General features: G+C 56.9%; 4 protein-coding genes across 4 annotated transcripts; 3 read left to right on the top strand and 1 right to left on the bottom strand.

Moving 5' to 3' along the window:
• Positions 1-112: 112 nt before the first annotated feature.
• PG998_010512 (kinase-like protein) lies at positions 113-3,433 on the top strand (the record flags this gene model as incomplete). The annotated part of the gene is made up of 4 exons (XM_066877328.1): positions 113-691; positions 1,291-1,780; positions 2,413-2,889; positions 2,982-3,433. 4 exons carry the CDS (start codon positions 113-115, stop codon positions 3,431-3,433), a joined length of 1,998 nt encoding a protein of 665 aa, XP_066726382.1.
• A 458-nt stretch (positions 3,434-3,891) lies between these two features.
• Positions 3,892-5,227, bottom strand: PG998_010511 (uncharacterized protein; the record flags this gene model as incomplete). Its single annotated transcript, XM_066877327.1, has 3 exons — positions 3,892-4,408; positions 4,483-4,970; positions 5,060-5,227. The coding sequence occupies 3 exons, from the start codon at positions 5,225-5,227 to the stop codon at positions 3,892-3,894; spliced, it is 1,173 nt and encodes a 390-aa protein (XP_066726381.1).
• A 3,402-nt stretch (positions 5,228-8,629) lies between these two features.
• PG998_010510 (PLP-dependent transferase) lies at positions 8,630-10,464 on the top strand (the record flags this gene model as incomplete). Its single annotated transcript, XM_066877326.1, has 3 exons — positions 8,630-8,674; positions 8,750-9,519; positions 9,579-10,464. 3 exons carry the CDS (start codon positions 8,630-8,632, stop codon positions 10,462-10,464), a joined length of 1,701 nt encoding a protein of 566 aa, XP_066726380.1.
• A 356-nt stretch (positions 10,465-10,820) lies between these two features.
• PG998_010509 (Glycylpeptide N-tetradecanoyltransferase) lies at positions 10,821-12,581 on the top strand (the record flags this gene model as incomplete). The annotated part of the gene is made up of 1 exon (XM_066877325.1): positions 10,821-12,581. The coding sequence occupies one exon, from the start codon at positions 10,821-10,823 to the stop codon at positions 12,579-12,581; it is 1,761 nt and encodes a 586-aa protein (XP_066726379.1).
• Between the last annotated feature and the right edge of the window lie 100 nt (positions 12,582-12,681).

Below are 12,681 nucleotides of genomic sequence, written 5' to 3'. Positions count from 1 at the left end.
TTCGAACCTGCTAGATATAGACGATCACGCGCAAGGCTGGATAGTTGCTCCCCTGTTTACTTTGGTCCCTATCTATCGCCTCAAGGCAGCGAAAAGGACAGCCTTGTTGACAATGGGCTCAGTTAGTAACTCTAACTCGGACTCGCTTGAAAGCGCGAGCTCGGCTGATAGCGTAACCACAATCGTGAGAGATGCTAGGGATAGCCTAAAAGGCTACTTCTCTGGGTGGGAGAACACCTGGAAGTTCGAGCGGTATATCAACAGTGGCTTGGCTGCTCATGCCTGGATCGTGCAGCATCGAAGGCAAGCCAACGAGCCGTGGCAGAAGATGGTGCTCAAAACGCCGAGCGCCGAGAGAATGTCCGTCTCTTACGGAAAGGATGGGCAATTCGAGGATGAAAGGCAACTGCTGGATAGAGTCCGCAGCCGACACATAATGAAGCTCATCCAGTTCGGCGATGGCGAAGACCCCCTGGCCCAAGACGGGCCCCGCGACGAACTCGGACAGTGGATCTATCTCGAGTACCTTCAGAACGGGACCCTGGCGAACTTCATGGAAAAGTGCGCCAAGGAGGCCTACGTCCCCAACAGGCTGCTATGGCGCATATTCATGTGCTTGATTCGAGCATGCGTCGCCCTGTCCTACGTACCCGATGGGCCACCCGTCGACCGATACGACGAGAACGAAGAGGTTTGCGCATTGACGGACAGTAGTATTGGCTATAGCCATGACGACTTGCATTGCGATAATAGTGCGTGTCCCTTCCCCTTCCCCTTCCCCTTCTCCTTCTTCTCCCATGACTCCCAACTTTGGTTCTTAGTTGTTTGTCATCCACGGAGACTGACCACATTCTAGTTATGATTGGCGATATGCTCGGCAATCCAGACGATTTGGAGCATTCGATATGCCCAATTTTTAAGTTCATCGATCTTGATGGTCAAACTAAACGGTAAGTACACCCGCCCCCTATGAAATCCCCCCTCTTGGTAAACGGAAGTTTCTCCGCTTGTATACCTACCCTTGGCCCTGACACTAACCAACGTTGCACATCTCTGCAGGCCCGGAGGAGAAGGGAGAGCCGTTCAGAAGAACCTCTTCAGCGTCGGGGAAAACATGACCCAAGTGGTCCTGCGCGACAGTGAACCGCTAGGAATGACAGAGAACCAGGACGACGAAAATAACGCGAAGCTAGACGTGGAGGCGAACGACAGAAGGGAGAAGTACGCCTGGTACCAGCTGGGAGGCACAGCCCCATTCAAGACGGCCGCCAGTTATCTGCTCCCGACCAGGGTCGACCCCCGCCGCCGACCCCCCAGATGCCCATCCCCCAGATCGTCACCCTCCAGAACCCGTGCCCCGAGCTGGATCCGGACCTGCGGCGGCTGATCTGCCAGTGCACGGCGGTGGCGCGCGGGGACCGCCCCCGTCTGGCGGACCAGCTGCTGCCCGAGGTCAAGAAGGCCATCGCGGAGCGCGACGCGGCGTACTACGAGGGGGTCGCGTACTGCGACGGCGCCAACGAGACCGACGACGCCGTCCTCCGCTTCCTGGAGCGCGTCCTGGGGCTTCCGCCTCCGCCGGCGGCGGCGGCTCCCAGCCCTGACCAAGGAACATCGGCGCCGCCTCCGCTGCCGCCGGCGGTTCCCAACCCCAACGAAGCGATATCGTCGCCGCCTGTAGGAGAGGACTTTTCCTCGCCGCCGCTCGGGACTTCGCCGCCGACTGGGACTCCGAGTCGGGGACGGTTCACCGCCCGCGCCCGCGACAGACGCGAGGCGAGTCCTGACAGATCGGCTGGGGACTCCCGGAGCCGGTATCGGCAGCGTGATGACTATCAATAAGCGTTGGCTTCGCATATAGGCGGGGAGCTATACCGGAGAGGCACACAACTTGGGGGGATCTTGGGCGGGAGAGTTTGTCGAAAAGTAGGTAAGCTATAAATGTATATAGAGTAAACCTGGGCGTGTTCATAGTGTAGGTAGGCTTGTTTGTTTGTTTCTTTGTTTTTGCGTCTGTGTCTACACCACGAGGTGGTTACAGCGCGGCCTCATCTAGGAGGCCAAGACGTGCCCACTACTATCTACTCTGTAGATGTTGGTCTAAATACATTGCCAGCCCTCCGTTGCAGAATCCGTGTAGGTAGGCGACGAGTTGTAATCCGAGTTATCTTGACATTTGTCTAGGGAGACGAGGGGGATGCCCCTATCTTGAGTGTTGCCCATATATATACTAAGCCACCTGAGCCACATTCTTCATGACCTCAAGTGGAATTGTATAGCGCTAAACCACCTGTAGCTAGACCAGTGATCCTTCGAGTGAGATCATAACACCCCCCGAGACGCTTCCACTTTCTTCTGCTTTTGCCACTATTGCTGACGGATTAAACTACATCTTGACTGCCTTCACCCCAGATATTTCGAGCAACGCGCCACTGAGCCTGGGTTTAGTCGATCCTAGCGATGACGAGACCGACAGGCAGCTCAAAGCCGCACTGCAAGACCTCATCAACGGCAGAGCCGAAACCGCCGCCATCGCCAGGACGATCGACGCTCTCATCGTCAGTGATTGTGAGAAGGAGTTCAAGGCACATCAGGAATTCGCTGACAACAACCAACCCAAAGGCGGGGAGGAGAACGCTGTTGGCGCTAGAGCTTTCACTAACCCGTTGGGTTGGGTCGCATACCTCTGGAGAACTGTCGGCCAAGCAGCCATCGCCATTCCGCACAATCACAACGGCCAAGACCGCCTCATCGGCTTGCTCCAGGAGTTGCGGCGCCTTCCGCCGCGTACTGTCCACTACATCTCAGGGGATGTAAAAGAGCACACGTTCTTGGAGAAGGACAAGGAGGGCGAACAGTTTTGTCAGTCTTTGCGACTGCTCGACCACGGTAAGTGAACCGAGCTTTCCCACAATATGGTTTTCTTCGTGTGCTCTGGCAATCATTGACAAGAGGCCCATTGCGTGTGTGCGGAACTCCAGACGCCGGACCTGCAAACCCAGCCAAGTACGCCAACCTCTCCGCGTTCCAAGCACGCGTGTTCGCGCACGGGCTGGTAGACACGACCCGGTTCTGCGCCCTCATTACAGACGAGTTTCTTGGCCTCCACTGGCCCTACAACAAGAGGCCCGAGAAGAGCGAGCCCTATGTGCTGGCCGCAGGTCAGTGGATGACTCATGCCGGGGCTGCCTTGTGGGAAATGTGCGAGAAGAAGGCATACGCGGTCAAGGGGTTCAATATGAAGTGGTGGGCTCGGTGGCAGGCACGCTTTGAGCAGGTCGCGGCAGATGGCTCGGGGTTCAGTGGACAGGCTCGCGAGGCTGCTGCGGAGGCCTTGAAGCTGATGGCCGTCTCGAAGGAGGGTGGTTCAGCTGGAATTTCGGTCATAGAAGCATTTGGGCTTCTAGTAAAAGACTGGGAGGATGAAGACTGAGACTTGCTTTATGGTATTCAAGTTGGCCCCCGGCTTGAAGGAAGAAGTGATTGTTGCAGGCGTCGCAAACTTCTGATCCGTGGACCAATAGAACCCTTGCGAATATGTATGTTTCAGATTGGAGAATATCACGACCCAAAAGGGCACCCAACTTGCTCGCATGTTGTGGGTCGATGATGCCAGCTGGACACTATCAAAAGGGGGGGCAGGCGAACACGGTTCGGTCAAAGGCAATGAAGGGAGATGCTTAGGTCAAGAGACATTATAACTACACAAAGAGCAACGGTCTATACCCAAAGCCCAATCTATAAGACACATCAAGTGATACAATGTAGCCTTTTCAAAACAAAACGCCTTTTCCCTTTTACACATGATCTACCATTTATACAAGCAAGGAGTTGCCATCAAGGAACTGGAATAACAATGGAATTCTTTTCGTATCAACAACAACCCGGCTTCTAGGGTTCCGGTAATTTAGCCTTGGGCGGCACGCTCTCCACATCGAACCCCGCCGTCTCGCCGGGCTTGGGCCCCGTCCCCATCCTGCTGGCGCGCAGGCTCTGGACGTCGTAGTCGACGGTGATGGTCTGGACCTGGACGATCTTGCCGTCGCTGTCGGCGCCGAACTCCTCGGCCTCGGGGCAGAAGACTTTCGGGTTGCCCCTGCCGCCGGGGCGGCGCGACCGGCGGTTGGCGCTCGTGATGATGGTCGCGGTGCGCGACAGCCCGTTCTTGATGTTGGCGGGGAACGTCCCGTCGAACGTCGACATGACGTACGACTTGCGCTGCCGGTGGCTGCCGCCCGCGGGCCGGTGGTCCCGGTAGAAGACGCGCAGCGCCGGGAGCGACGCCGCCACGATCGTCGTCGTGATCTCGGCGATGGTCCAGATGGCCAGGTGCCCGTCCTCGAAGGTGAAGTCCTGTTCGGCCAGGAGCGGGATCTTGGAGCAGCGTATGAAGGCCGTGACGCCGGCTCTGTTTTGGATGACAAAAGGTCAGCCACAGTGCATCACTGATGCTCTGCACGGGGGATGCTGGGTTTAACTTACAGGAAACCGAGACTCATGCAGATGGCAACCCCGAACTTCTCCTTGCCGTTCATCTGCGTCTGGGTGATGACCATCCAGGGGACCAGGGCCAGGAGGACGTCCATGGCGCCGGAGAAGGCCGCGGCGAACATGCTGTACGACAGCGAGATGTTGGCGTCCCAGCACTCGCCCTCGAAGATCAGGATATCCCAGTTCCGCTCCACGGGCGAGCAGCGGAGGAAAGGCAGGATGGCGTTGGCGACGAGCGCCATGTTGACCGAGGCGATGACGACCCAGATGGCCGTCCGCAGAGAGCCCTCGGTGATGCGGATCAGCGTCAGGGCGAACGACGTCTTGGACCAGGCCGTGCCGAGGAGCGAGAATATCGAGGTGATGTAGATCAAGAAGTGCAGGTTGGTGGACGTGTTGGTGGATATCTCGGTGATGTGTTGACCAAACCCCAAGCTGACGGCGTATGTGAGCAACCCTATGCTTACTAGCAGCATGACCTGTATAAGAAGGGCATCGATATGTTGTCAGCTACTTGTTTTCCCTCTTCTTGCATGTCCTCCCGCGAGACGAGTCGGCTTTTGCTTACCCAGGACGCCGCCAAGACATGATCGTCCCACCAGAGGCCTCGATGTCTCGTGCACTTGACGTAGAGGCGAAGTAGGAGGAAGAGAGCAGACACGCCGACCAGAGACCAGCTGACCCCGAGGATGAGCGGGCCTGCGTCCAGCAGAGAGGGCGTAACCAGCGCCGACATGGTTGCGTATCGTATCGTCTCTCTCTACCGGTCAAGAAGGAGGGAGCAACGGCGTGGTGCAACATGACGGCCAAGGGATTGGGGATGGGCCCGACATATCAACGATTCCACGAGACGGTGAGTGGTGGAGTCGGAGGCGCATGAATCGTCCAACTTCGAAATCAGACTAACGGGAATGTTTCTCGAAGTTGACAGCGCAGGGAAGGCCCCCTGAGGTTCTGGTGTAGATCAGCGGGCATGGTGGCATGGTCTGACTCGACTGACTAGCTCCTGGTTGTTTTGTTCTTCGGCCCTGGTTGCCGCCCAAAGCTCCGCCCCTGGAAGGGTCAGTGATGTGAAGCAGTGGGCATGGGCCACCGACCGGGCTGGGATGGTGGACGGGGGAGGAGGGAGAGAGAGCGAGCGAGAGACATCAGACCAAACGGGTTTCCCGACCGAATGGCAGATGGAAGCACCAATCAATTGCCAAAGAGGGCTATTTCAGCTGGTATGCGAACTGCCGAGACGGCTGATGATGGCGGTGGCCGTAGGGTCGGGGGTGTCCCATATTTGTTGTTACTACCGGACTGGGAATTAGGCGTCTGGCGTAGAAGCTAGGAACAATTCACGGATGGCGGGATTGCCGCTCTTCAGCAGATCGGGTCCACAAGGCAGGCTGACCTTCTGGCCCAATGAGAGGGAGAAGCTGGGCTGGTTACAGAAGGCGAGATGACAGCATGCGTAAGGAAACGGGGGGTCGCTTGGCCTGGCGACCTGAAACGCTGGCAATCTAGCTAAAACGAGCGAGATGCCAAAAGGGGCGCCCGGCCGGCACAGACGCGCATTAATCCCACGAAGCAGCTAGTCCTAGCGCCCGAAATGGCCAAACCGCCCTTTTCTATATCTGGTGGCTGCGTCCGCCCTCATCTGTCCGGTCCTCCTCCCTTCCTCCCGTGTGCAATTCCAATGCCCAGTGTCGTTGTTCTAGAACCGTAGAGCATCTTATTTGGCGTAGAGACTAAGACGGCTGGCTTTGGTGATCCAAATGAATACAGTAATATGACGTAGCTAACTACACATAAACGGCAATTCGAATGCAGGCGAGTCAAAAAAAGTTGTAGTGATATCACTGCCTTCCTTCGTCAGTATGCCATATGTCACAACAAACGAGATCGTCCGGGTTCTGGCGAAAAAGTAAGTACAGAAAGAAGCCTGAAGATGCCAAGATCCGGGGTAGAAGTTCAGCCCCAGGGCTAAAGGGAGATCACTACTCGATGAGGTTTCCCCTGGCACGTGCGTCTTTTCTTTTTTTGTACATATTCTTCACCGATGTCCGGGCAACTCGGCCGATAGCAGAGATCACCATTTCGTGACGCGGTATACAACAGTGATTACGAAACTTGTAATTGAACTGAAATTGAGGTTTGTTTGCTTGCATTGGTACTGAATGCCATCCAAGCACGACATGGGCCGATGCCCGTATAGGCAAGAGGAGCGAGCCGGAGGACGACGCATCGAAGAGCTAATCACGGGGACGATCGATTCATACGATTAGCTTCATGTAACCGTCTTGGGCTGTGCATACAAGACCGAGATTATCTGCCTTCAGCTGTGTCAGGTAGAAACCTGTGGTTCTAAACCGAGAATGGCCAACGGTCAGCTAATGAACACGACGATATGGGCCCGCTATACACGCCGGCTTCTCATCGTGCGACCCGGCAGTTCGGGATGCCTAGACGCTACTTGACAGTTCTACAACGATCTGCAAATCCTACAACTTCTTTGGCAATGACACCATGGCTTCTAGTGTCGATTCGTTTGCACCCGTTGGATGATGTGTCCCCCTTTCCCCAGGGGCAAACCCAGTATATCTTTCCCAACAACACGCGTCTTTTAGGGCTTACCTCCGCATTCCTGCTCTCAGGGACTCACCCTGGATATGGATCTCCATCTTGTGCGTAACATTCTTCTACCAGCCGCAGAAATAAAACAGACCTAGCTAACTTCCTACAGTAAAATTCTCAATTGGTACTCCTATTGTCTTCAACACAACACTACGGAATCAGTCAGTACTATAATTATGCAATGACTATCTTATTAAAAATTGAGCGCTCTACAGCAAATCAATGATTCTCTTTTCAAAATGCTGTGATACGGTTAATATAACGTTGATTAAAGCTGAGGGTGGTGAAATAAGCCATTTGACTAGGCTAGGAATGGGTTCGGGGGCCTGTCTTCTGGGAATTGAACGCATACGAGCTAAGAAACATGCCGTCGATGCAGAGTAAACTGGAGTTATCCGGGCCGAATCAGAGACACCGCTGGCTGTAATTGCTCAACTCGAGACAGACTTCAGTTTCGATGACCTGGGGGATAATTCTTGATCTCGCCGCGAGTGAAGAGCAAGGCGCCACTCCGTGTTGGCTGGTAAAAACAAACGGGATATAGTGATTCTAATCACGGTGTTGAGCATGACCCGTGGTTATGACGCTGCCTTTCTAAAATCTGCGCCACGGCATGGATGCCTTCTAGTCGATCGAAATGCACAGAGAAGTCTTGAGGTGCCGAACCGGCTTCCAACAACAACCCCACGCGCTTCCATTCGCAACTAGGCCTCTCAGTCGATAACCAACAGCACAGACACGGCCACTTTGGCCTGTCTGGATCATCTAAGTCCATGCAGATGCTCTGCCGCCTCCCTGACAGCCAGTATTGGCACGAGCTTGTTTTAAGCAAGGACAAACCTCGACAGACGCACCACAGCAAGCCAGAAGAATGCACCGTTCACAGGGATATTATGATGGCATATTTCCAAGGGCAGGCCCCTTTGACGGCCCGTACAAAACTGGTACCATCTCGATGAGGTCCCTTACGGGCCTCTTCGAAAGAAATGGCATTTGAGGGTGCCGGACTGCGGTGACCGCGCAAAATAGTTGGTGTTTTTCTTTACCTAGCCGTGTGGTAAGTTACATTGATCCCCCAAAACGGCTTTATATAACCCAGAAGTAACTGCGGTGCTCCTGACCGACAAACTACTGCGAGCTGGCCGTTGCCGGATCCCTCCCGTCAACCAACTGGCTTGCTTACCTGAGAAAGCCACCAACTTGCCAAAAAGCAAATATGATTTTTTTTTCTCTTCGGTTCAATGTGAAGGTGTCAACCCAACAGAGACGAAAAAGCAAAAAGATGTGCCATAGACGGCAGCAGCAGGCGCCTCTAGCGTGACGCGGGACGTGATGCTCCTATTTTGACCGCCACTTGGATGGTCATGTCTGAATGCTCTCTACTTTTTCTATTGACGTCTCGTACTTGCGCGGGGAATGTACAAATTATGATAGTTTCTATCCTCACGGATGCTCGAATACCCAACTGTTCTACCTTGTCCCTTGAACACTCAAGTCTATCCCTGCTACTAAGCCAGCGATGCCGATACAGCTAGGAGAGTCCCTCCCTCCTGGCGACGCCCATGTAGGTTGCAGATATCCCGGAGATCTATCATTGTCCAACCGTTTCAGGTGACCAGGTCTGATAGTCCAATTCTAGGCCGTCAGTGTCTCGATGCCCACGTGGCACGACACCGAAGGATGGGCAAAGCGCGACCCAGCCGTGCTATCGCAGCTCAAGTCCGGCTACCCTAGGTTCTACATGCCTCACCTCGTCCGCCGACTCGCAAGACGTCTGCTGGGGTGGAAGGAGACCCAGCTGCCGGAGGAGCTTACGGTAGCTTCGTCTGCCGACTTGTTCCCGAGCCGAGACATGGCCTTGGCCTGTCGTGAATTCCTGCGCAAGGATCTGGCCAAAGCGGTGGGACAGACGGTCGAGGTGCTCGAGATTACTTTCGATGGCCGTATATGTGTGGTCGATGACAAGTCACCAGGGGGATTGATCATGGCGACACGGACGGGAGATGAACACGCCAAATGCCTGACCGAGAAGCCCGCAAACTGCCTGGCTCGCCACGTATACGCCGTCGTCTATCCCGACACAGTGGCCGCACATGCGAAATCGTTCTGGCAGCACACCGGCTTCGGTATATCGAGCCGGTTCGCGGATTTCTGGTTGCAGCATGCCCCCTTTCTTCAACGCATGCCCGGAGAGTTGAAGGTCCAAGAGCCAGGTCAGATCCTACCGAAGACCGGATCGGATACTTCTTTCATGATCTCATCAGCCATTGCAAATTCGTACGGGCACGACGTGAATTACGAGAATGTGCGCCTCTTCCATACGGGAATGTCAGCAATCACCCATACAGCGATAGCCTTGAAGAAGGCCATGGGGGACCGGGACCAAGTATTCCGCGTTGGGGTTTTCGGGTTCGTCTTGACAGCACCTTGACCCCCTGGTTCGTGATTACTGACTCTCCAACCCGCAGCTTTCTGTACGTCGACACCTTTAAGGTACTGAGCAAAGTGTTGGGTTTTGAGTTTGTGCTCTATGGAAATGCGTCCCCCGAAGATATGGACAGGCTGGATGCGGATCTCGCGTCTGGCCTTCGGCTCGGCGCCTTATTCACCGAGTTCCCGGGCAACCCGCTGCTGGGGTCGCTCGACATAGCGAGGCTGCGCCGGCTCTCCCTGCGACACGACTTCGCGCTCGTGGTGGACGACACAGTCGGCACCTCGGTCAATCTCGACATCTTGCCGCACTGCGATGTGATCTGCACCAGCCTGACCAAGATGTTCAGCGGCGGCTGCAACGTCATGGGCGGCAGCGTCGTCCTGAACCCGCACGCCACGTACCACGTGCTGTTCGACCAGGCATTCGGCCACATATACCAAGACGTGTATTTCGTGCTGGACTCGGCCACGATGCTGTCGAACAGCCTCGACTTCGAGCATCGCATCCGCAAGGCCAGCCGCACGGCGGAGATCATGGTCGCGCAACTGCGGGCCAGCGCCGCGGTGGGCCGGGTCTATTATCCCCAAGGCAGCTCGACGCAACATCTTTACGACAGGGTAGCCAAGCCGTACGAAGAGACGGGGCGAAGATACGGGTTCCTCCTCTCCATCGCTTTCGTGACGCCGGCGGCGGCCATTGCGTTCCACGATGCGCTGGACGTGGCCAAGGGGCCCAGTCTGGGGACCAACTTTACGCTGATGTGCGCGTACACGCTGCTGGCTCACTACGCCGAGCTCGATGTGGTCGCTGAGTACGGACTGCGGGAGCACCTGGTCCGGATCAGCGTGGGATTGGAAGGCGCGGACTATCTGGCTGGGCTGGTTGCGGAGGCTCTCGCTGCTGCTGAAAGGCAATCATAAAATAATGCCAGAGATATACACATATACCTTGTTCCTGAATATGCATTTATCGAATCATGGCCCCACTAAAAGAGTACCTCCCTTAACTCTGAGAGACCTCAGGTACTTCAGGTACTTGATGTACTCTTTTTGTAGGCCCGCGGGAGCTGCCCGCAACTGCCCCTCCATTTGTTTAATCCCCTCCAAAACCCAAGCGACTTTCTGAGAGTCTTGCTTCCACTCATTTGCGACAGCTCAGCACTATCACGAGACGACGGCCCTCCGCTCCCATTACTCGCCAACCGTATTCCAACACACCCGACCCTCAGCCGAGGAAACCCAGCCACGAGCGCCGCTTCCCCCCTACGAAAGCAGCCATGGCGGAAGAATCCAAACTGGTCCCGACCGCCGACGAGGAGATGAAGGGCAAGGGCAAGGCACCCGCCACGGTCGAATCCGACGACGAAGACGTAGAAGAGATCACCACCACCTCCTCCGCGACGACGGGTGAAGGCGCCGGCGGCAGCGGCAGCAGCAAGAAGAAGAAGAAGTCCAAGAAGACCAAGCTCAAGGAGGCCCTGACCGGCAAGTCCTCCACGACGACGGAGCAAGACGCCGACGCCAAGCTGCAAAAGGCCCTCGGCGGCCTCAACCCGGACCAGATCGCCCAGCTGATGGAGCTGAACCCGGCGCTGGCGGCCGAGATGGGCGGCAGCGGCGCCAGGGCCCCGGCCCAGCTGACCGACGCCCTCAAGCGGCTGCAGCTGTCCGACGTCATGACGGGCCTGGCCGCGAGCGGCAAGAACGCCAAGGACATGGGCGCCTACAAGTTCTGGTCGACGCAGCCGGTGCCCAAGTTCGGCGAGAACACGACGGACCAGCCCCGCGTCGAGGAGGGGCCCATCAAGGCCGGCCAGACGGTCGACCAGGTCTCGCGCGAGCCCCCGCCGCTGGTCGCCGGCTTCGAGTGGTGCACCGTCGACCTCGAGAGCGCCGCCGAGCTCAAGGAGGTCCAGGAGCTGCTGTACGGCCACTACGTCGAGGACGACGAGGCCATGTTCCGCTTCAACTACTCCATCAGCATCCTCAAGTGGGCCATGATGCCGCCCGGGTGGAAGCGCGAGTGGCACGTCGGCGTGCGCGCCACGCAGTCGCGCAAGCTGGTCGGCTTCATCTCGGCCATCCCGCTGAGCCTGCGGGTGCACGACCGGGTCATCGCGGCGTCCGAGGTCAACTTCCTGTGCATCCACAAGAAGCTGCGGTCCAAGCGGCTGGCGCCCGTGCTCATCAAGGAGGTGACGCGCCGCTGCAACCTCGAGGGCGTCTGGCAGGCCATCTACACGGGCGGCATCGTGCTGCCGACGCCCGTCAGCACCTGCCGCTACTACCACCGCGCCGTCGACTGGCAGAAGCTGTGGGAGGTGGGCTTCAGCCCGCTGCCCGCGGGCAGCAAGCCGCAGTACCAGGTGCGCAAGTACGCGCTGCCCGACAAGACGGCCGTCAAGGGCCTGCGCGAGATGCAGGAGAAGGACATCGACGCCGTGCACGCCCTGCTGACGCGCTACCTCAAGCGCTACGAGCTCGTCGCCGAGTTCACCAAGGAGGACATCACGCACTGGCTGGTGCACGCCAAGCAGGTCGACCAGCTGGACGAGCAGGTCGTCTGGTCGTACGTCGTCGAGGACGAGCACAAGAACATCACCGACTTTATCTCCTTTTACTGCCTCGACTCGTCCGTCATCGGCAGCGAGACCAAGCACAAGAACGTGCGGGCCGCGTACCTGTTCTACTACGCCACCGAGGCGGGTCTGACCACCCCGGACAAGACTTCCGAGGAGCAGCCAGACAGCAAGGAAAGCAAGAAGGAAGACAAGGCGAGCCGCGAGACGCTCAAGAAGCGCCTCAACGAGCTGATGGGCGACGCGCTGATCCTGTCGCGCCGCTACAAGTTCGACGTCTTCAACGCCCTGTCGCTCATGGACAACGGCCTCTTCCTCGAGGAGCAGAAGTTCGGCCCCGGCGACGGCCAGCTGCACTACTACCTCTTCAACTACCGCGCCAACGCCATCGCCGGCGGCGTCGACAAGCGGAACCGCCTCGACGACAACCTGAGCGGCATCGGCTTCACCATGCTCTAAATGCACACACAAAGAATCCGAACCAAGCCCAGCCCAGCCCAGCCCCTGACATGGTCAGTTGGCTAAGAGCAAAAAACGCGCGAAGGGGAAAGGAAAATGG

Source organism: Apiospora kogelbergensis (assembly GCF_038363985.1).
Source record: "Apiospora kogelbergensis strain CBS 113332 chromosome Unknown utg000007l_segment0_segment0, whole genome shotgun sequence".
Taxonomy (NCBI): domain Eukaryota; kingdom Fungi; phylum Ascomycota; class Sordariomycetes; order Amphisphaeriales; family Apiosporaceae; genus Apiospora; species Apiospora kogelbergensis.
Note: the sequence above shows the minus strand (reverse complement) of the source record. Positions and strands in the feature narration are given on the sequence as shown.